Consider the following 23,236-nt stretch of genomic DNA (forward strand, 5'->3'; position numbering starts at 1 on the left):
TCCCCCACAATGCAATGAAAACAAACCCTTGTAGTATTTTTTTGTTTTCCTTCCACATCATAAAATTGTACTGAAATTCATTTTCGGATTGAAAAGCTAAGGTTTTACATCTAAACCTCATGTCTAGGCAGGAGCAGAAAGAACAGTTGAGATGATCTTTCTTTGTTCCATTTTCAGTCTTACTTATTTGGCACTAGTGATACTCAATTAGTTAATTGTTCACACAATGAATTGGGGAACTTAGACGAAAGATGTTTCTGTAGAACATGCAGAAATACTGAAAGTATTATATCCGACAAACAGTTTGCAAATAACACATTCAAAATTTGTCTGAAAGTCTTATTCAACAGGATATTTTCCAAACAGATGGCAGAAGGAGCAGCTTTTCAGTAATAAGCCTTAGGCAGGTATTAGGTACTAACTTGTGACATTTATCACACTGTCTAGGAGATGCATATGATTCACACTAGTCAGTCAGTTGCCTTGGTTTTAAGCAATTTCACGCTAAAAAGAAAACGCATTAGCAAAAGCTCTTTGCTATTTGGTTATGGTTGTTTGCTTCCTAAGATTGCCTTCCTGCTGTGTCTTCACCTGTAAGCTAAAACCTGTATCATTTGATTGTTACAACTGATATATTTTTGTATAGACCACTGAATTGAATATTAAATAAGATAGCATAATTTATAGTACAGATTCGCTTTTTTACCATACTTTTATAGGTGATGACTTGTGACGTGCTCCAGTCTACTGTATTGTAATTTCTGTTTCTTTTCATTTACTCCCTTCCCCATATAATAACCGCTTCTGTTGATTTATTGGGAACTTTTTCCTGGTGAAATGTATTTGTCCCCTGCAACTCTTAGGGCAGCGCTTCTGCATTTATAGATAATGGGTTTCATTCTCATTCAGACAGATAGATACTTTTTCATGAGCATCATCTCATTTACAGCTGATGGTGTTGCTGTTGTCACGGCCATGAGGATCCCCCAGTTCTGCCTATCCCTAGGGCTCCTCCACCCTACCAACAGCCCAGGACCCCTTTTCAGCCCCCAAGGCTGTCAGCTCCTGCCCAGTGAGGCTGCAAGCAGGGCCAGTCCTCAACTCCCCACTCCCCACTCCCTGCCCTGCCGCTGGCCTCGCTGAGCCAGGCCCAACCACAGGCCCCAGCCATGGCCCACAGGAAGCCATTGGCCTGTGTTGTGCCCTGAAAATGTGGTTATAGGTGTTACTTGAAACACGGGAGGATTTCATTTTCAGATACATAAAAATTACATTAGAGACCATAGGAAACACATTGCCAGAGCTAACATTTCGCTTTATCTGTTTCCCAGCTCTATGCCATGAAAAGATGAATATGTAATTCAATATAATAGTTAAAGACATAGTTGCAGGAGAGAAAATCACGGAGAGAAATGTGGAAGGATCTTACAAATAGTCACAGTGTTAAGATAAATGCCTCTGACCAGAGGTCAACAGAGTTTTAAATGTGGGAGATAATGGAAACATAATCAGGTGCCATATGATATGTAGGTATAATGCATTTTTCATTCATTTCACATCCTTTCTCTCTCAGTGTGTCCTGTAACGTTTGATGTATTTTTGTCTAAATTTTACCAGTACATAAAGGTACTTTACCAGCCAGGGGAGAGGTTTCTAAGAGATTCTAAGAGCCTTCGGTAAAGTGGAAAAATAAGAAGATGGGGTAACACGAGCAGTCAGCAGAGAGGTAGATTACGCTACGTACTGTATGGGTGTTGTCATCCCCATCCTGCAGGTCTCGAGAGTGGATTTATGGCATATTGTCTGCTTGAAAGCACTGGAGTTTTAAAGGAAATGGTGAGGAGAGTTGGGAATTTTATTAAAGCACGTTACAAGATTGCATAAAGTACAGAACAGAGATAGGAAGATGGTGTTGCATTTTCAGGTTATTCTCCCTTCTGTAGCTTTGAAGTTTGATGCACTGCTGTCTGTTTAACACCACAGTAAGTGTTGTGGGTTTTTTTTCAAATTGTGTTCATGATTTTCCCTAAGAGTCAGTTACAGTTTCCAGATACTGTATCAGGACATACAAATAATAGAGCATTTTTAATGTGGAAGTTCTTTGTATGTTAATTTTTAGAGTAGAATTCTTCTACCACAAAAGAAAATGGACAGAAAACAGGGAGAATTATGCCACAACTTCCCTGTAGAGTTTTTCTGAATATTCTGCCCAAGAGATACTGTTTGTTCTTCACTGTAAGCCATGGAAAACACCCCTAATTTTGGAGGGAAGTTCAATGGAGTGTCTGTAGTCTATGAAACCTGCATCGCAAAGTATATCTGTTATTAAGAGCTTATGATCAGAGATGCCTAGATAAGTAACCCTTACTAAGTGGAAGAGTCTGTGGAAACAAATGCAAATTAATAACTTGATTGCTATTATAAATTTAAAAAAAAAACTGAGAAATACGTTAATCACAGTGATGTGAATATATCATAATGATTTCTTCAAGAATAATCTGTTTTTTTATAAATTTTGGAGTATTAAGAAACAAACAGCATTTGTAGAGCTTACTACATACAGGGCTGGTTATGATTAGTCTTTTTCCAGAAGACTTTTCCTGTAAAACTGCTTTATTGTGGTTACAACATTCTTAATTTTAAAGATAAAGACTTCCTGCAAATGCAATGCCTTTGTAAATAGAAGCTTTGGAAAACTGTCATTTTACACCATCTGTAGCAGTGTACTTAGGATTTTACAGTCTTCTAAGAAACTACTAACCAACTTGAGTGATATTTTCAAGAACAATTGGAACTTGTTGACAGTGCTAAAAATTTGAAAATCCATATTTTAAAGCAGTAAGAGTTTCATCTAGTGTAACAGATGATTTAGGCTACCTAGAGTTAGACTTTAAAATCAGCCATATGGGATAGAAGGCATCCCGCTGGAAAAACAAGCATTTATCTCCTGATAAATTACTCATTTTTGCTTGTTTATTTTAAAGGACAACATACACAGGAATGTATTCATGGCAGATGAATTAGCTCCTATATTATGAGTGTGCAGTGTGGTTAGTGTGAACCATTTACACCACCCAGCACATCAGAAACCAGTCAGATCATTTGTTTCATTCCAGCTGTGCTCTTTACATTTACATGGGGCCTCGAGCAGAGGGGATTTCAACTTTTCTGATATACAAAGTTGTACTTCTTTTTCAAATGTTAGCTCCATTAATCACTCAGCTTTATTAACTGAACAAAACAAAAATCTCCAAAATCAGCTTTCATTGTTCTGTTGAAATAATGACCATTTAAGTAATAATGTTGTAAAACTTCTCCCCAGCTCATATAAAGCCTGAAATTTTGGCTAATTCCCATAACCAAGGAGCAAAATTTAACCCTTAACATTTCAGACTTTTTAATGCAAGAGAAAATGTTGGAGATTTCTTAAAAGCGGTGTACAGTGATGAAGTAAGTGCAATGGGAGGTCAGCAGGAAGGCCCTTAGACTTGTTTGTAATGAGAGACACGAGTGTGATTCGGTGAATGATGAATTCTGGGACTTGCCTGTGTCTTTCAGAAAACAGCCTACTGGTCTGTTGCTACCTTCTGGATTTTGATAAGCCTGTAACTATAGCAAAAGCAGCATCTTCTATGGCACTCTTCATTCCTGATCCTGAAAAGTTGAGAAATAATTAGAAATAGAAAAGTCATCATTTCAGACTATCAGATTATTTGAAAATCTTCAGTGATTCATTTAGATTAGAAGGAAAGGTTCTGTGGTTCGTTAGGTGGTGTCTGTTATGATGTGTCCAGTTCTGGGCCCTCAGTGTAGGAAAGAAATCAGTGGTGATCTGTGTTCACCAGAGGGCTCTCAAGATGGCTGGAAGTTGGAGTACTTGACCTGTATGAAGATGCTATGGGAGTAGGATTGTTCATCAGGGAGCAGAGATAGCACTGAGGGGCTCACAGCAGCCCCCAAATGCCCAAATGGAGAAGACAGAGACCAGTCCTTGAGAATTACGCATTCCAAGAGGGCAAGAGGCAATGGACATAAGTTAAACAAAAGTTCAGATTGGAAATAAAGGGGAAAAAAATCACCCTCAGGACAGCCAAGCACCGGAATAGGGCTCCAGAGCATTTAGGCAGTGTCCATCCTTGGGGGTTTTCGTGACTTGAGTTGGTGAAGCTGTGAGCAGCCTCATCTGACCTCACAGCTGAGCCCACTAAGGACAAAGAAGTGGATTATCTATATACTGGTTTGAGCACTCCTGAATCAGGTCATTGATGTAAGAGAGAAATGCAGTTTATGAGATACTTTTTATATAAGAACATCTCATTTACATTTAGAAAAAAAAAAGAAGTCCGGTGAAGCAAGCACTGATAGTTCCCAGCAATCACTGTAAACTGGGATGCTTCACAAATTCCTTCCTAAACAAAATGAAGGAAAGCACTGTCATTCTGTCCTTGCCTTTCTATCTCCTCTTCATCACTGGGAGTAATTCTGATATATCCTGGTCCTTTCCATTCTTGATTCATTCCATAGTATTCAGGAGCTTTCTACCTAACTATTAAGAATTTCCATTCCAGTTTTCCTTGATCTGCATAATGCACAGTCAGGTGCTGGAACATAAGGTTGTCTGCCCACTCCATCGCTGCTGGAGAAAATAATTCCGTCTGTGCTGCGTCAGGCATCTTAGTAGAATCTTGGCTCATGAGCAGGCTTGCAATTTACTGTCTATAAAGAAAGATGTATATCTTCTGTAAAGATTATATAAAATCATGTCTCTTTACTGCTAAAAAATAGCAAGAAGAGCGCTGGAAATAAAAATATGTGTGCTTGAGTGTATTATCATCAGGTTCCATGCTTTAAAACTGCTCTCATCTACGGAATCCAGGACTGTGAATCTGAAAATACCTGTGTGCACACTTGAAAGATGAAGAAAGTCTTTCCACAGGCATTTTCACTTAGAAAATGAAAGCACATATATATATGCTACCTTTTCAAAATATTTTCTGAGATAAAGTTATTCACAGAATAATTTCAGCAAGTCATTTTTGAGTCTCTTAGATCTCAGACTGAAGATTATTTTCAAACAACTCTTTGAGATATCCAGAATGCAGGCTGAGTGAATTGGTATTCCACAGGCAGATAAGCTGTATATAGCATATTCTGTCCTCGAACAGGAAAGTGTGGCTCTTATTTCAAGCTTTTTTTTAATAGAAATACTAATTTTCAGATGGAACTTAATATCTAGATGCTTCCGTTTGGTCTTTTCTCAAGTACCAGTACTGGTTAGCTTATTTTGAAATACTCAGCAAAGACCTTAAAGAATCCTCATGCCAGGGGTTTACTGAAGAATCCACAAGAGGGTGGTTTAAGAAGGTGAGCAGTTCTGTTCAACCCAGTAGATATATTTATTTAGCACAGCAGAACATGTGTATCGAAATCTAAGGACTTGGGTGCTGCTTTGAAAATCTTGACTCTGAAATCCACCTGTTGTATTCCTCACTCATCATTGCTGTCATTCCTGTGACAATTTTTTTTCACCTGGTAGAACATAGCTACTGAAATGCTCCTAATATGGGGGTGAAGCTACTACATGAAGATGATCTTCTGGTCTTCATAGCAGTGGGTCAGCCACAAGTCCCTCTGAGAGTGCCTGTAAAGCACACCCAGGTATGTGCTCGAGTGAGGACAGTGGAACAGCAAGGTGACAGCAGGCAAGAGGGGTTGCAAGGCCTGTTGGGATAAGCTGACAAAAGACCCCATGTTCCTGGGCTGGTGCTATACTTTGCACTCCACAGGGAGCACAGCTTGGAGAACACCGAGGGCTCCTGATCACAAAAGTGAATAAAAATAAGTTTGATGCAAGGGTGGAGTGCTTCTCAGCCTTAAGTCAGTGCAACTTCCTCACTGACTAATCTTCACAGAAGAGGATATGAAGCATCTGTTTTTGTAGCATTGTTTTGTTTTGTTTGACTGTTTACTGCTATTGCTGCGGTGATTTCTCTATTGCATAGGTTTGTTAAGGAGGAACTTGTTTAAAAACACATCTATTGGTCTACCAAGTTATTTTTACATGTAAATCAGTGAAGGTACAACTTCATTTGACTGGACTGGAAAACCCACTTCACAGAGAGAAGCAACCTAATGAGGAAGGTCTTCCTTAAAAGAGAGTACTCAGGACCTGACGAACTGAGTCAATCTTAGTATTCCAATTAAATTCAGTTTGAATATAGTGGGACTAATCCAAAAAAACCTAGAATATATGAGAATTTGTCGTCAGAGCTGGAAGTGAAAGAGAAACTCAGCAGATACCATATGTAGTCTGTAGTGTATATATGTGCATATAGCACTCTTGTAGTGACTGTAAGTACGCAAAGTACTGATGCCAAGAACAAGTTTGCTTTCTATACTGTAGTATAATAGAGTAAGTTTTTCAAAAGCACCTACAGGAACAGCCAAATTTTCCTGAGTATCTAGTGGATGGCAGCTACCTAAATCCCCATTGTGTCTGTGAAAGGCCCAGGCATCTGTGTTATCAGTAAAAGTACATCTGAGATTCTCTCCTAAGAGTACAGGTGCTGCTATGTTTAAATACACAGCTTATGTAGCTTTGCACTGCCATTTCTTCATGCTTCAGTCCTTACTGTGGTTACAGCACAACCTACCTTAACTTGTCCATACAGTAGTGAAGCTGTGTATGTTATGACAAGGAAATTGCCATGTTCTCTGTCTTGTCATACGTAAGTGGATCCATAGATACTCTGTGCTAAAGACGACATATTCATATTCAGGTTAATCGTGTCCATTAGGAAAACAAACTGTTCACCAAATAAAAAAGCAAAAAATCCCTATTTCAAAGAGTGTTGCAGATTTTTGAGGAGGCATAAATGTACCTAAGAAGCAACTTTTTTGAATTTCAAGAGTAGTCTATCTAAATGAGGCAGGAAAAGCTGTTCTCTTGCATGCTTTCTAAGTCCTGTGGACTTAAAAGGGAACTTAAAGAAACGTGCAAACTGTGTTGCTGTTGTTCACCTCTGTGATACGATCTCCCAGTGCAAGACTCCTTACTGGATCACTGAATTATTAGTATGTTATTGTACAGCATGTTTTCATAATGGCCCACACTGTTGATCTGAGCGGGGATATAGCAAAGAGATGTGGTTTTTAAAAGGAATTTTAAAATTACCTTAAATTCCTTCGTACACAAAGGTTACTCTTTATAGTTGAAATACACTTGGAGTCTTTTAGCAATTATACTACCTGGTAGCTGGAAAGCCACTTTCTTTAAAGGTTAAGAAAACCTGATATCAGAAGCCTGTTTGGAGTCTAGTGCACATCTAATTATCTTTCTTGGTCTTAATTATTTAGCAAGTGCTAATAAACTGCACGTATCATGACACTCATGTTTAATAAGCATATAAATTTAATTGATTTTTTTTTTCATCTCTTTGAAGACTCTCAGACACAGAATTCAATCACAAGGCAATGGCATTATAACTTCCAATATAACATCAGGTTTTAATAAGCCTCCTGTTTGCTGCACACATGTGCTTAGGACTGCCTGGAAACCAAATCAGTAGAGAAAAGGGATTACTTTAGATTACTTTGAAATGTGCATTGTTTGAAATGGCCTCTGGTGACCAGCTTTCATGAATGGCTGATTTTACTTGTGGGGCACGTCATCTGGCTCAATTATACCAACCTCTTTTGCATGACAAGTGCACTTCTTGGTTGTGTTGAAATATGAAATTCTAAAACAAAGTAAATCAGATGGTGAGAAATAGATTTGAGAAACTGTATATTATTAGAACCTTGTAAATTAACAGGAGACATTCTTTTTTTGCCAAGAAGTATGTGAGAATTTTCTTTTAAAACTTGTTCACAGATTTGAGGTTAATATAAAAATATTTTTATTTGCTTTAATGTTTTTTAACCATATTAATAGCATTAAAATAAAGGACGTATTTTCCTTTTCTCAAAGACAGTTAATTTCTTCTACAGCTATGTATTTTTAAAATGTTATTGGAGTTTGCTGTTTGACATATGAAGTGCTGGAAACTTTTACCTACTAAGAATATCCCTCAACCTGTATGAAGTTGTAAAAGTAGGTTAGAAAGTGTGCATTAGACTTTCAAGTCACTGCAGGCTTTTTCCTTTCCTGTCTGTGTTTGTGAAATTACAATGCAAAAACTTAACAATAATATAAGGTTATGATTCTCCCTGCCTGCAATTAGTTTAAATTATAGTTACTTTAAATTAATCTAGCCCGAGGCACCAAAGATACATCATTACAATACACAGATTACATTTAGAAGTTGAGCAGATAACTGATTGATTAATAAGGTGTGTTGGAAATCCAATAGATAATGATTAGATTAGACCTAGAGAGGAACTGCATTCTTTGTGTTCACTGTAAATCCTATACTTTACAACTAAGATTAGAGGATTAACCTTTAATAAGAGATGGTAGATACTGTTTTTTTCCTCACTTCTGCTGTACATAAATGTGTTTCCCATGGCTGCAGGCTCGATATTCCCACAGGAAACTGGCCTGCAGATTTATGCTTTTGTGCCTGGTAGCCTGAGATTGCAGTGTTTTCCTTTTAAATAAAAGATACAAGTGTAAGATGTGAGAAAAGCATTAACGTTACTAAACTCAAAACAGTCATCTGTCAACAGCTTTTTCCACTTAAGAACTTCACTGTGTTGGTGTAATTGAGAGTTGTTAGCCTTACTGTTGTTGTCGAGCGTTACAATCCTTTAGTCATCCAGGCCATATGATTTTAAACGAGATTTCTGAATTGCTAGGCTGCTTTGGTGTCTCTTCCCTGAAAATTTATTATGTAATTTCAATCTATCTGTACAATCATCATGAAATTACTAGTTTTGTGATTTTGTTGGGTTTTATTGGATTTTGTTGTTAACTAACTGCCCACCTGTTACGATTCAGACTATGTAAGAGTTTGAGAAGCCCATCCGCCCTTAGACATAAACATCAAAGATTCTGAGAAGCTGTACATATGTTGAGGGTTGAGAAAACCCTCTTCACTCCCTTTCACCTTGAAGTTTCCACATAGGCAAAACGTTCTTGAGTGCAGCAGGATTTCTAGATGGACAAGTTTTAATTTCAAGCAAAGAACTGAAAGTGACAAGTGTAAACCACTGATCCTGACCTTTGTGAGGACCTTGGTGGGTGAAGCCACCTCCATTTAACATGATGCATATGATGAAGATGTCTGACCTTATGGGCAGTCTCACCAGGTTTTCAAGTGCACCAGACCAAGGTGCCCACCAATGTGACTAAACACCGAAGTCATATTGGAAATTATAAAACACTGTCAATATCATATCATATCACAGAATGGCTTATGTTGGAAGGAACCTTAAATAAAGATCATTAAGCTCCATCCCTCTGCCATGAGCAGGGCTGCTGACCACTGCATCAGGCTGCCCAGGGCCCCATCCGACCTGGCCTTCAACACCTCCAAAGATGAGGCATCAACAGCTTCTCTGGACAGCTGTGCCAGCACCTCACCACCCTTTGAATAAATATTTTTTTCCAAGCAGCTAACCTAAGTTTCACCTCCTTTAGTTTTAAGACATTCCCCCTTGCCCTGTCCCAACCAGACTGTATAAGAATTTGATCCCCCTCCTGCTTTTAAGTTCCCCTCAAGTACTGGAAGGTCACAGTGAAGTCTCACCGAGCCTTCTCTTCTCCAAGCTAAAGAAGCCCAACTCCCTCAGCCTTTCTTCATAGGAGATGTGCTCCAGCCCTCCAGTCATCTTTGTGGTCCACCATCTGGCAGCAGCAGGAGGGTGGCACCAAGCTTACAGTGTATTACATGCACCTGACCTTTCTCTGCTTTTTCTGGATATTCGGGATTCTTTTTGTTGTGATTTGCTCTTCTACTTTTCTTGTTGAAATTCTGGTTTTAAGGAAACAGAGAACTCTAGGGACATATTCCTGTCAAAAATCTTCGTTAAAGATAAAACTGTAAAGTCAACTGATCATACGTAAAATACATATGATGATAGTACTCTTCTGCTTGGGATCAGGAAAGAATGATCATACACCTGTCATGATTGATGTTTAATATTTTGTGTGTTTGAAGATTTTTATCCATTTATTTACACATATTAAATATATATATATATATCCAAAATAGTCTTTTGCATAAAAGGCATAAGACAATTTATCATATGCAATGATAAGGTATCCGTTGTTGTTTTTTTTTTTTCCATGGTTTTGATAATATTCATCCAAGTTTCTAATGTTTGTCTGCAAATCTCAAAAATTTCCTAAGTATCACAACATTTATATGTGGAATATGTCTTAGTTATATACAACAATTTGTGGAATCAGGAAACTTAAGTATGGCATAATAATCAATAGGATACTGGATAGTAACGAAGAACAAAGCACTTAACTATGAAATTGCCATCACAGTAGGAGGGAGTTCCTTCATTTGGGATCTCTGGTATACTTCACATTCATAATTTTCTGGGCATATATATTTCTAACATTAGGGGAACTAAAATTTGAATTCTGGTTCTCAGCTCCACAATCCACAGTCTATGTTAGTCTTATTATTAATATGTCTTTCCTTGTCCAGAGTAGATCCATTTTTGTTTGTAAGGCTTTAACTGTGACTTTGGATCACATGCCGTCCTCTTCACAGTTGTAAGAAAACACTAGAAATGTGATGTAGGGAAGATAAAGTTGTCAACCCTTTGTTACCACTTGGTTGTGCATTGCTGGAGCACTGTGTATGTCATGGTCTTGGGGACAGCTGTACATCCAGAAGCCATACTCATTATCCCCACATTTGCCTTCAGATTTATAAACAAGAAAGAAATCTGTTCATGTAAGGCAGATTCTCAATACAAGGATATGTGAAGGCCACATTTGAAATGCATGAAAATAGTGAAGTCCACACATCTTTGAAGCTTATAATGGAGAAATACACTTAAGGATATTCAGTAACTTTGTTTAATAAACAAAATGCATGATCTTGGACAGACTTTTATTGGCCAAACACTAAGTGGCATTTTGGGTGAGCACAGTAAAAAATGTGCATGTCAAAACAATTTGGATTTTTCAAAGTGAAAATGACCTTTTTTCAAAACAGACTGTCATTTGTTGTGTTCCAAATTAAATACAAAAAAAAAAAAAAAAACCTTAAACACTTCTTGACTAAAATGAATATAAAATGTACAGATAGTTTCAAAAGATATTATTCTATGTTTCGCTTTTCCTCCTGGTCACTAAAGAGACCTTGAAATAAAGTCCTCCTAGTTTTTTTATTCCACTGACAAAAAGTGGCCCTTCTTTGCCAGTGTAATTTAAGTTTCACGGGTAATTAATTCTCCATGCCAACGAGTCCTTGAACTGCTTGTTATAATACTAGCAACATAGAACCAAGTAAAGAACCAAGTTTTCAGATTCTGTCCCATTAAAGGTGAGTACAAACTATGAATTTGTGCTTCTGGGGAGGGAGTGACTAAAATAAAAATTACATCCAGATGAGGAAAAAGAGTTTCTGGATTTCCTGCTGCTCTGGTTTCATTTATTTGTTGACAATGTTTCAGTTGTCAAAGGTACAATCTTTTGGAAAAATGTAACTTATATCTATAAAATAGCATATGTATAGAAGTTACAATTAGTATTTGTAAATTCTGCTCAAGGAAAACATTTCCTATTGCAGTCTTGATTTCTGAACACTACACAATATTTGTTACGTTTACATCCGCATGTGAATTTGAAAAGATCTCTTTTATAATTTCTCATATTTTTGTCTATTTCCCAAAACGAATTACAGTGTCTGTAGGGACACTTGTAGACTACCAGACAGTATCCAACACAAACATTGCAGCCTTATCTTCCCTGTCATGGCTGTATTTTGACAGTTTTCTTTACTTCATTTCCTTCTGGAACTGGGAATCAGACTGTAAGAGGGCAGGTTCTCAAAGAATATTTCCAAATAAAGATTTGTCTTATGTAAAAATGAAATTATTATGAGTGACAAAAGGTGGTATTACTGTGCTCGTGTGCAAGAACAATCCAATGAAACTTGGTTAACTAATTTCATACATACAGATCAGTCTTTATCGTTTCCTTTATCCATCAAGGCGAAAAAAATTAGATAGTTGGAAAAGAAACTCTTCATACTCATTTTTCCATAATAGAATTGTTTAAGGTAGCCCTGGCTTGCTCAAAAAAACTAAAGCTAAATGATTTTTTATAAAAAACAGCACTTCCCAAAGAGGGTAAAATGAATAATGCTTGTCAATGTTAATTTGCATTAGTGTGAATTTTATTAGCACTAAGATGTAATTGTCAAGAACTTGCAGTTTCGTACTGTGGGGGATTATTCAAACACGTTGGTGCCAATGTTTGCTCAGTGCAGTCAGGATGACTGCACTTTCTGGGTCAACATTGTCTGAAAAAGTTTGCTGTACAGTACAACTGATGTAAGAAACTAAACATTGAGTCTCACTTCACGTATCCTTTCACTCTTTGTGAGGTGAGTCAAAGTTTTGCTATTTAAAGATCAGACGTAGAGAAATCATATTTCTCCTTTGCACCAAGAGCATGTAGTGCCTGGTGTCTGTCAGAAGAATGCTTAATTCTTCGGTAACCTTGTTCTTCAGTGCTTTTGTTGGCTTCTGTGCTCAGCTTAGAACAAAATACAGGAAAACTGAAGTATTTTTAATAGTCAGTCTGGGCTAATGACAGACTTCCAGTCTGCTTACCTGAGTGTTGTGTAATCATCCAAATGGCATGTAATTTTCAGTGCCCAGCCCCGATATTGGCTTTGCAGTGCTACAGTGCTCATCAGAAGCTGCAATGTTTGATGGAGCAGAGACAATGAAAGACAAGATCTCTCTGCAACAGACACTTGGATTTTCCTTTTAAAGACATTCACACTCTTCTGGTGTAATTACAGCCTGCCAGAGTGAGAAGCATGAAACTGTTTAGCTTGTGAAGCTTAAAATAAAAGGTGTACGTGAAAACAAGAACACAATCCTTTTCCTAGCAGTCCGATACCAAATCCCTTCCCCTCCCTCTCCTATGGCTTCTTCCCTGAAATTTAGAGCACCTTCCTATTAATGTATTTTTAGGTGAGTGATGAGACTTCTTTCTTTTTTTTTTTTTTTTCTTTTGTTACACTCTTTGCACTTAGTTGTGGGTTTATTGTTAATGTTTTTTGTCTTAATACACAACTCAGCTTGGGAGCACAGATCTTTTGAATGGTGCTCCAGTCTAATTATATCATGTCCACCCCAGTTCCCATGCAGCCTTCCCCTTCCCCATAAGCAGACTTCTTGAATGTTCTTGGACTTGGGTGGTGGGGGGTTTACTGACTGATGTCACCGTGCTTCATCTGTAGTCCCAAAATTATATATGTGGCAGGTCAGTACCCTGGAGGGAGCAGGCTTGACTCCACTGTTTCTTTCCCCCCGCTTCCCTTTTGCCCCCAGAAATTCCTCCTTTCCATTGTGTAACGGGACGGTTTTGCAGTGCTTCGCTCAGTAATGCAAAAAATGTTCAAGTATGAGTGGCTGCCCATTCCTCCCCAGGCCAATCAGTCATTCTCAGCCGCAGGTTTAAATCTGCTGCAGCAAAGGCAAGCCTCTGTGCTTGCATTGGGTCTTACAAAAGCAAGGCTGTGTGACTGACAGGCATGGAGAGGGGGCTCCAATAACGCACCCAGCCGAGTCTGGAAACGGAGTATCAAGGACAAGGCTGCGCCAGGGGTACCGTGCATTATGGATGAGGCATGCGGGTCCACTGCTGATTGATTGAGGGACAGTTACGCTTCTTCACAATGCTGGGTAAGATCATCTGGACTGTCACTTAATATGAGCTTTCTTGTCAGAGGGAAGATGACTTTTCATGTCGTGATCTAGTGCAGATTGCAAATGACAGCCTAGCTCTCCTCTCTGCTTTGTAAGGGTTTAGCCGCTTGTGCAGGTGAGTTAAGCTAAAATAGCTTTATCGCTTGCCAGGTGCCATAAGCTGGAATTAACTCTTATTTGCAGAATCTCAGGCTGCCTATAAATGTTGCAAAAGCACCTGTGTTTGATGACAGGATGCGTATCTCCTTGATCTCTAGCAGCCAAGGTGCCATCTAATCGCTGCATGGGTATGTATAGTATTAAATTAAGCTGGTGAGCTGAGGGGAATGCAAATTTTTTTTTATTCTTCTATTTCAGGACAGAGGAAGAAGCTGTTCTGAACAGTTCTGGAGACTTTGAAGCACAGGCACAGCGCTGAGGTCTTTGACTGACAGACCTTCTGCTTTCTCCTTCTTGCAGGGCTCCTCCTACAGATGTTCTGAACACGTCTGCATCCCAGCAATTTTGTACTGTGCCCAGGTACTGATTGTACAGAACATGCTGCATAAAAAGAAGCATGGGGTGTAGGAGAAGGAGCACTATGAGGAATATACCAGGAGAAAGTGTAGTTGCAGAAGGACCAAGTTTATTCTTAGAAAATGATAGATTAAAGCTCCTATTCAACAATATGGCTTATAGTCATGTCAGACAGTATGTGTCAGGTTTGACTTCCCTGAGTATCATCTTCTCACTGTGTGACTGGAAGTTTAATTATTGCTTGAACAGAATTTCTTTTCCTCCTTGCAGGTCTTGAAAACTAGAGTTCAGGCACTTCTGGATTGTTTTTTTCATTGAAATACTGGAAATACTATGAAGACCTCTTGGTTTGCACTCCTCTTGGCAGTGCTCAGTACTGAACTGCTGACAAGTCATTCTTCCACTCTCAAGTCCCTGAGGTTCAGAGGCCGTGTGCAGCAGGAGCGAAAAAATATCAGACCAAATATCATCCTTGTGCTCACAGATGACCAAGACGTGGAACTAGGTGAGAAGAAATTCTTATTTGCTACTTCATTTCCTCATGCATCTTTCAGTAATTTCTGCCAGGCAAGTACTTTAAACTCAGAGAAGGCAGTGGTTCTGAAACAATATCAGAATGTGAGACAGATTTGGAAAATGAGTTAACAAATATTATTTAATAGTATTTATAAGGTTTAATTCCAGACTTTAGGAAATACATGCTTGTCAAAATCAGCTGTAAAAGGACACATAAGATTAATTTTTATGTGAATTATTACAATATTTGAAATTGATGTGTTTTAAAACTATGGTCCATATATAACAGTAAGATAGTTTTGCTTTCAGCAGTTTACTAAATATGTGAGTACAAGGTGGGGGTATTTCAGCCAGGAGTGATTTTTCACGTATTTATTCTTAGGGTGGAAAATGTTAAAACACTTGGATGATGTTCCAGGAGACCTTTGAATGTTTTCCATTAAGTAAGTTAGAAAGACATTATAATGGTTATGCATATAACTGATTTTTCATTCACTGCCTGAAGTGAAAAATTAAGGAGAGAAAGAGGATCATTTAGGTTACTCCCAAGCAAATATTTTAGTTCTGGGGATGAAAGGTAGGATCAAAAAGGTGAAAAAATGGCAAATCAATTTGAAATGAAATCTTGCATTCTTAGGGTTTTTTAATGAAAGGCATGCTTTTAATAAAAGTAAGGTGGATTTTTAAACAAAATGCCATATAGGTTGAAAAAGCAAAATGCTTCTCTCGTAAAACTTGTAACCAAATAATTCATTTCTTCTAAGATCACATACATTCAGCCAGAAACCTGTAGACAAAAGGTGGCTTAGATCTAAAAGCAGCCCCGGAAACTCATGACTTATTGGCATTTTTGTATTTGTCATTATACAGTAATAATTTACTCAGTCTTTTCGGATTGTGAGAATACAATTAAGAAATTGTATTTTGTGACTGAGGGTTAATCCTTTGACGCAGCAGCTATCCCCCACAGCTCCACAAGCAGGCCCTGAGATCTGAGTACATCTTATCTATTTCATTTCTTGCTCTTTCAAACGTCTGCTCTGTTTAGCTGTGCTGCATAATGAATGGCTGTTCCTGGCTCTATTTTTGGCCTAAAATACAGCTATTACAATAGGAATGCATTTCTTCTGGATAGAGTCGTTCTGAAAATTTCACTAAAAGGGTCAAGTCACATCTTCCTTTTTGTGGTCAGAAAGAGCCTGCGTTCTCCAGGGCGCTGGGGAAGGTAGGTCAGCAGACACACATCTCTGAACAGTGTTACCGATGAGCTGTCTTCAGTCTTGCGAGAGGGTGTGCGAGTGGTGAAAGAGCAGGAAGGATGTGGCAAGCCACTTTGTTCATTTTGTGGAGCTCCTCTCTTTGAAAGCCGCACTGGATGCTCACAGAGGCTCTGGCTCTTATTAACAAGAAGTTGAGCAATAGTCTGGACATACGTGCATTCCCACTGCATTGAATGAAGACTCAGGTTTCCCCTTTTCATAGATCATTTCACAGGAAACAGGATTCAGCCCCAAGACTTACTGTACTGCATTATTTGCACTTCTACTAATAAATCATTCTGCTTATTTGAAAAACAAAGCCATACTGTTTTCCTTGTGTGAATTATCCCCTTGCCCTTTTGTGATTCCTGAGAAAAAATCCCAAGTTTCCCAGAGGTCAATGGGAAGTAACAGTGTATGCCACAAACAGAATAAAGCTTAGGGCACAATTATCCAAAACTCACAAGACCGAAAGTCTCTTGATATGGATTATTTGCTCTTATATTCCCAGCATGAACATTTCTAAAAGCTGTTCTAAATGAATGCTTGAACATAAAAGCATATAAGGTGCACTACAGACTTCAATCAGGAAAGATTTGTCTCCAGAGCATGTGTAGGCATTGAACCAAAATATTCAGCTGCCTGAGTGCAAATGATATAGAGGGGAATTATCTGAAGTAAAATTTCCAGGAACCTGAGAACTTGCATTTAGTTAGTGCTCAAAGCAGGCTGTCATATTGATCTGTACTGTCCCCCTGAGTTCTGCATTCTGAATACAAAGTTTAGCAGAGCTGCTGTCTCATACAACTTATCAGATAAAACCCCCAAATTTCTCCACAACTCCAGTCAGTTCTTATACATGCTGGGAGGAGTGTGGTACAAAGGAAGGGTATTACTGATCAGCTTGAAGATAGTGGCTTAACCAGTATGAAGCAGCCTGTTCACAGCTCTTAAGAAAAATCAGCAAGAACTTTGGTCTCAGGGCTGGGAACTGATTGGACAAATTGGACCTATGTGTACTTTCTAGCCCCACCAAGATTCTGAAAGTAGAGGCAGAACTGCCTGGCACTGAGGCAAACTCATATTTGGCTCAAGACTGGCACATTGATGCAGTTTGGCTCAAGACAAAACGCCAGGTTCCACAGGAGCCAGGAGCCACTGCACCCCTGAAGACAGCGTATTGCTGCTCCTCAAGGCAGTGGCCCCAACTTCCACTGAGGTCAGGTCTATATTCCTTTCAGAAATGAGGATAGGTATTTCCAACTTTATGCTCAGTCTTTAATCACTTCCTCAGTCCTCAAGCTTCTACATCACTTCTTTCTCCTATGTACTTCTATATATCAGTCCCTCAAGCCATGACTCCACAGTAATTCACAAAATCCTCACTGTGAATAGTTTTTTGTGTAATGTCAAAAAGGAGTCAAAGCTAATTAATACTTCGGCAATTCCAGTATTCCTAACTCAGAGCCCTTTGAGATATTGGAGAAGTATGAAAAAGCTTAAAAAAGTGGGGGGAAAATTCCAAAGAACTAAAATAAGATAACTACCTCTTCCCACTTGTTTACAGCCTATTGCACCACCCAACAAAAATCTAAATAAATGGATTTCTACCTATATATACATACATATAGATGGATGGATTTCTATCTGTATATACATACATATAAATGCATCCTTTGCCTTCAGCTGTTGGTGAAGTGATCACAGCTGACCACATCATATGAGGCATAATTTGCCTGATTTCCTTTCCAGCTTCATTAGAAATTTCAAAGCACTAAAAAATGTAAGCTGAAAAAATGAAGATATGTTCTGAGATTTTCAAGAGCCCATCACCTTCCAGTTGCCTTGCTTTCAAACAAATTAAGATAAGATGGTTTTAGCTGTCCCATTGTATAGATGCCCACCTGTGATACATATGGGTAAAAATCCATACCAGCATTACTACTTTTTATGAAACCTTGGTTACTACACATTTCTCAACATATGAGGAAAATAGTTGGAGATGTGACACTGAATTTTGTGTTTGACAAAACTTGCTCACTTCTGTGTCCAAAATGGCTGTTCCCAGTTATCTGGTTCCCTTCAGGTGCTTCCCACTTGGTCATGTAGAGCGCGAGCATCCTGCTGTCAGACAGCGCCTGAATGTGAGTGCCCTGAAGACTGTGGGCCAGATGGTAGAGAGCACAAGCTGTGAGGAGAGCTACAGACAGCAAAGGATTATAACTTCTATGAACAAGTTTTATCTCCTGTTTATGTTTTGTTTTCCAAATGAGGAAGTCTCACCTGCTTTGAAGTGTCTGTTTCAGAATTTCCAGAGGGGCTAAATCTATTATCAGTGTCAGTAAGTGCATACCTGGAGGAAAAACTTACTCGTAAACAGCAGGTTTGCAAGAGAAGAGGGCTGACCAAGCAGAGGAATGAGGAATTGCTCTAACAACTATTCATCTCCAATGCAGAGAGGCATGAAAGTGCACAGTGGCCCTGCTCCTGCTACCGTGCATTACAGTAGCACAGCAGTGCACTCTCATCCAAACACCTACAAGCACTTTGCAGCTGAGCTCTGTCATAAACTGACAGTTCAAAAATGTCTGAGCTAATTAAAAAAAAGGAAGAAAAAGAGGGGGGGAAAAGGAAAAGCCAACCTTGTGTCCAAAATAAAGACATGTAGAATGAGAAATATCTCTCATTTGATTATAATTTAGTAACTCAGTGAAATGCTCCCGCTCATACAAATGGAAGACCTTTCATGCTCAGGGAGCTCTGAATCACTCTCTTAGATCTCTATATCTCTAAACACATGATTTTTATCTGTACTGAGTTCAGGAAAGCGCAAATCCAAATACTCAGTATTTAGAAAAGAAAGACTTTGAAAGAGGAAGAATCCAAAATGAATCTTTGGCTATCTCTGCTTAGGGTGCTGAATGTATCCTTAAAGACAGGTTTTGATATTGCACCGGGAAATACTCAACAATCATAGAATCATAGAATCTATTAAGATTGGAAAAGTCCACTTAGATCATCTAGTCATCACCACCATGCCCACTAATCACATCCCTCAAGAGCCATAAACCATTTCAAGAACTGCCTCTTTCTCTTTTTTAATGAAAACAATTGAGATGCAAAAGATTTCACACTCAGCACTGACTCTTTAGCCCAAAAGCAAAACAGAGCATGCTGAACGTTAGCTAACAGCTAATCTTCATAAGATTTTACTGCTTACATCTAAAGATGAACTTCTTGGCAGTTCTGTGTTTTTAGAGATATTTCTTTTGTGGTTTAATGTTGTTTTTTAAGTGATCCAAGCACAACCATCAAGAAAAACTCTTATTCTATCCATGGAATCAATGCTTCTAATTTTAATTTTACATTTAAGCTGACCGCTGTCAATTATGAAAAATGAATTGTAAAACCAAAGGAAAAAAAAAAAAGGAAAGCAGAATTCCAGAACTGTCTTTTTACAGCCAAAATTGTGTATTAAAATTCACAGACGTTTCCTGGCTGCATACTGATATACCCATAGTTCACACTCACCCTTCAATCTCTGCTCCTTTGGATAACCAAAAGAGCAAAGCTTGACAGCTGTCAGCAGGTAGTGACAGACTCTATCAGGAACTGTTCAGCCTTTTTGCAGTCAGAAGCATGCAAGCCCTGCCAGTCTCGCCTTTTTTTTTTTAAGATGTTTCAAATGACCCCAAAAAAATTTTTCAATTGAATCAATGCAAAAGTGTGTTGAGAATGCAAGAGTTTCTTGAGAAAGGTGCTGAATTTTGCTAATACTTTTTGCATGCACATTCATCTCCAAAATCTGATTTTGAGCTCAGTATCTTAGTTTTGGAACTAGCCATGCTGATCCTGAATCCAGAGAAGGACTAGGACCTTAGGAAGATCACTACCAAATTCTCTCTTTCCCTTCCCAACCATCTAGTCATTCCTTCCCTTCCTCCTTCCTTCTTTATGCCCTCTCTCTCTCGTTTATTATCTGATAAAAGAGAAGGAATTGTAATAGATTCGTTAGCAGCCTCAGAATTTTACATATTTTACTGGCACATTGATGCAGTCTGTATAAAATACTCTTTTCCTAGAGCAGTGTTTGGAGAACTGTTGACCTATAAATTTAATATAGTTCAAAAGTTCTAATGCTATATTTCTAGGTTAGTCTGCACTTCTGCTTTGCTTTGAAGCCTGAGGGGGAAAAAAAGCCAAACTCAATCTTTCTGGAATCCAAAAAAATATTTTTCATTGATATAAAAAAAGATTTTATATTTTCTTCTAAAATTACCTAAGTTATGGAGTAATAGAGACTGATGTCTGAAAGAAAGGTCACCACTGATACTCTGCTTTTAATGACAAAATAGCATCCAGTACATTCCAGCTGCTTTTAGCAGCAGAGTGATAAACAGTTCCACTTATTGCAGGGTCCTTACAAGTGATGAACAAAACCAGACGGATTATGGAGAATGGAGGGGCATCCTTCATCAATGCCTTCGTAACCACCCCAATGTGCTGCCCATCGCGTTCCTCCATGCTGACTGGAAAGTATGTGCACAACCACAACATATACACCAACAATGAAAACTGCTCTTCTCCCTCCTGGCAGGCCACTCACGAGCCCCGCACTTTCGCCGTGTATCTGAATAACACTGGGTATCGAACAGGTAAGAGGCAAACACTAACTCTATGTTCAAGTAATGGTGATGGATGTTGAATATGGGGTCTTGAATCACCGTTTATAAGGAAGTGACTACTGTTCAGAATTGGGTTTATAGGGAGGGGTTTAGTGTTGTCTGTACCAGTAAGCATGACTTACTGGTACAGATTGGCAGCTAACAGCCATATGAAGAACCTTTTTTGTAATGGAGCAGCGTATTTTCATGCTCAGATGTCCCAGGTGGGAAATATGCTGTTATGTAGTTACACCTAGTGAGAAAGAGGTGCATTCTCGTGGCACTGTGGGTCCGAACTGGCAGTTCAAGCCATGATTATGGTCAGTATTATGGCCTGCTTGTAGACAGCTGCTAACAGTTCTCGGGGAAGGTGTCAGGGCCAGACGAGGGACTGGTGCCAAAGACCTCACAGGAGCAAAGTGCCTGTCATGGGAGTGAAACAAGGTGAATGCTATAATTTAAACTTTGCCACAGGGCGATACTTCATTTGCATTTTCTGAGAATGAATAGAAACATGCCTTTAAGAAGGATTGTTCTGCTGTGCACCAATAAGATTTGATAGTTTTCTTGTAAATTCCTGGTGGTTTTCCGTAGTCAGAAGATCCCTGTCCTGTTTACAAAGAACTCTTCTTATTCCTTTCGTCTGTGCTTCAGCTTGATGTAAAACCTGATTCATTTATGCATCACCTATCACCTAAGATTCAATCTGCAGACACATTAGGCTCCAGCCTCACTTCCCCTTCCAAAGGTGCGGGAAGGTTGCAAGGTCATCAGGGTGCAATTTGTCCAGAAGCATCGTTTGACTACAAAGACTCTCCTTTACAGGACCACGTAGACACAGATCTCAATGCCAACTGTGTTCTTTACAATGTAGTTGGTAAGGAAGAAGTTTTCTCTATCAGTGGTTTAGGCACAAGAACAGATTGCTTTCAAAACATATAGCAGGCTAATGTCTCCACACTGTCTGCTTGTGCTAATTCTCTTAATGCTGCTATATCCAGCGCCTCACATTTATCTGCCTGTTTGCCATCATTTCTTCACTGCACAGACAACTCACTCTTTCTTTCTCTCTCCGTAGTTCTGGAGAGCTGCATCCTGTTTAAAAAGCTAAAACAAACAAATATTTATCTTCTCTGAGCCCAACACATGCACTGAATAATATTCCAGTCTCTAAAGAGCTGATTTCTGTGGACTTGCTGTCAGAGTACAGCACAGCTGAACCCGAGTAAGGGTCAGCACCAAGGCTTTTGAAGAGAAAAAGGGAGGGGAGAGCAAATTGACAGTCACTGCTAGAAAAGGTGCTGAAATGACCCTAAAACCTTTCTGCTTAGTGTCCCCTTCATGTGGAATCTACCTTTCTTGCTCTTTAAAAAGTTCAGTATCTTACTCACTTGTCACCTAACCATTGCAGAATTGAATGCTTCCTGCATAAACTGGACAGCTGCGGTTGACTTTGCTGTCAGTAGCCCTCTGCCCTTCTGGGGCTAAATGCTCTGCTTGGGTAAATATGCGCTGCTGTGAATTATGAAGGCATGTGGAGATGTCTACTAAATGCAAAATTGGTTCTATTGGTTCTATTAAGTGGAAAGGAACAAAGTGGTTAAAAAAAAAAGCCTTTCCGAAAACAGACTGAGGGAACACAAGTACACAAGTCCTAGAACAAGCAGGGCAGTTAAGTTTTAACAAAGGGCAGGACAGAGAAAAAGAACATGGAAGCAAATGAAAATACATTAATGAAACTCTGTTTTTGACCATAGAATGTTGTTTGACCCTGTAGTAATGTGGCACTAAAGAACTTAATAATTAACTCCTTGTAAGATGAGCCCACTTTCCAATTACCTCTCAACTATTTTTGAAGCAGCAGCTTAATTAACAGCTGAACTTATGATACATTTTTCAAGGACAGTGTTGCCTCATTAAAGAGTCATCAAAAGTCCACTAACCAACTAATAATTTACATTTCACAGCTAGAAGGTTTAATAAAACTGTAATGATTCAAGAATACCTGGAAGTCAAAAATAATTGAGAGTAGGAAAGAGGTAGCTGGGAGAAAGAGTGACTACACGACACATGGGCTTGTCGTGACTCTGTGCTGAAGCTGCAGGTGAATCAGTAAATCAGTATCCACCTCAGAGGGCCAAATGCCACTTGCTGTTTGGTGGCCAACCTTAAAAGGAACAAGTTTGGAGAATCCCAGTGCAATATAGCAGTTGAGACAGTGTGCTGTACCTTGAATTTGGTTCTCTGTTTGAAATGATGAGGATTTACTCTCACGTTTTGCACAGGGTCAAATAATTATATAAGCCAGTGGAAATAAGGGGGTGGCAGATTGTTTATATAATGTTCTTACTTCTGTTCACACCAGATAGTTTCCAACATCTATAAAGCATTCACTGTCTAAACCTGCCTCAGCCTTAACTAAACCCTCTATGC

General features: G+C 38.9%; 1 protein-coding gene across 1 annotated transcript in view; it reads left to right on the plus strand.

The window, feature by feature from the left end:
• Nucleotides 1-23,236, plus strand: part of LOC100544389 (extracellular sulfatase Sulf-1) — an 83,530-nt gene that overhangs the window by 34,209 nt on the left and 26,085 nt on the right. The window contains exon 10 of the mRNA XM_019614360.2: nucleotides 20,555-20,794. Within this exon, the coding sequence (XP_019469905.2) occupies nucleotides 20,555-20,794 (240 nt within the window). The remainder of the gene's footprint in view (nucleotides 1-20,554; nucleotides 20,795-23,236) is intronic.

The sequence above is a fragment of the Meleagris gallopavo genome, chromosome 3 (genome assembly GCF_000146605.3).
Source record: "Meleagris gallopavo isolate NT-WF06-2002-E0010 breed Aviagen turkey brand Nicholas breeding stock chromosome 3, Turkey_5.1, whole genome shotgun sequence".
NCBI classification, from domain to species: Eukaryota; Metazoa; Chordata; class Aves; order Galliformes; family Phasianidae; genus Meleagris; species Meleagris gallopavo.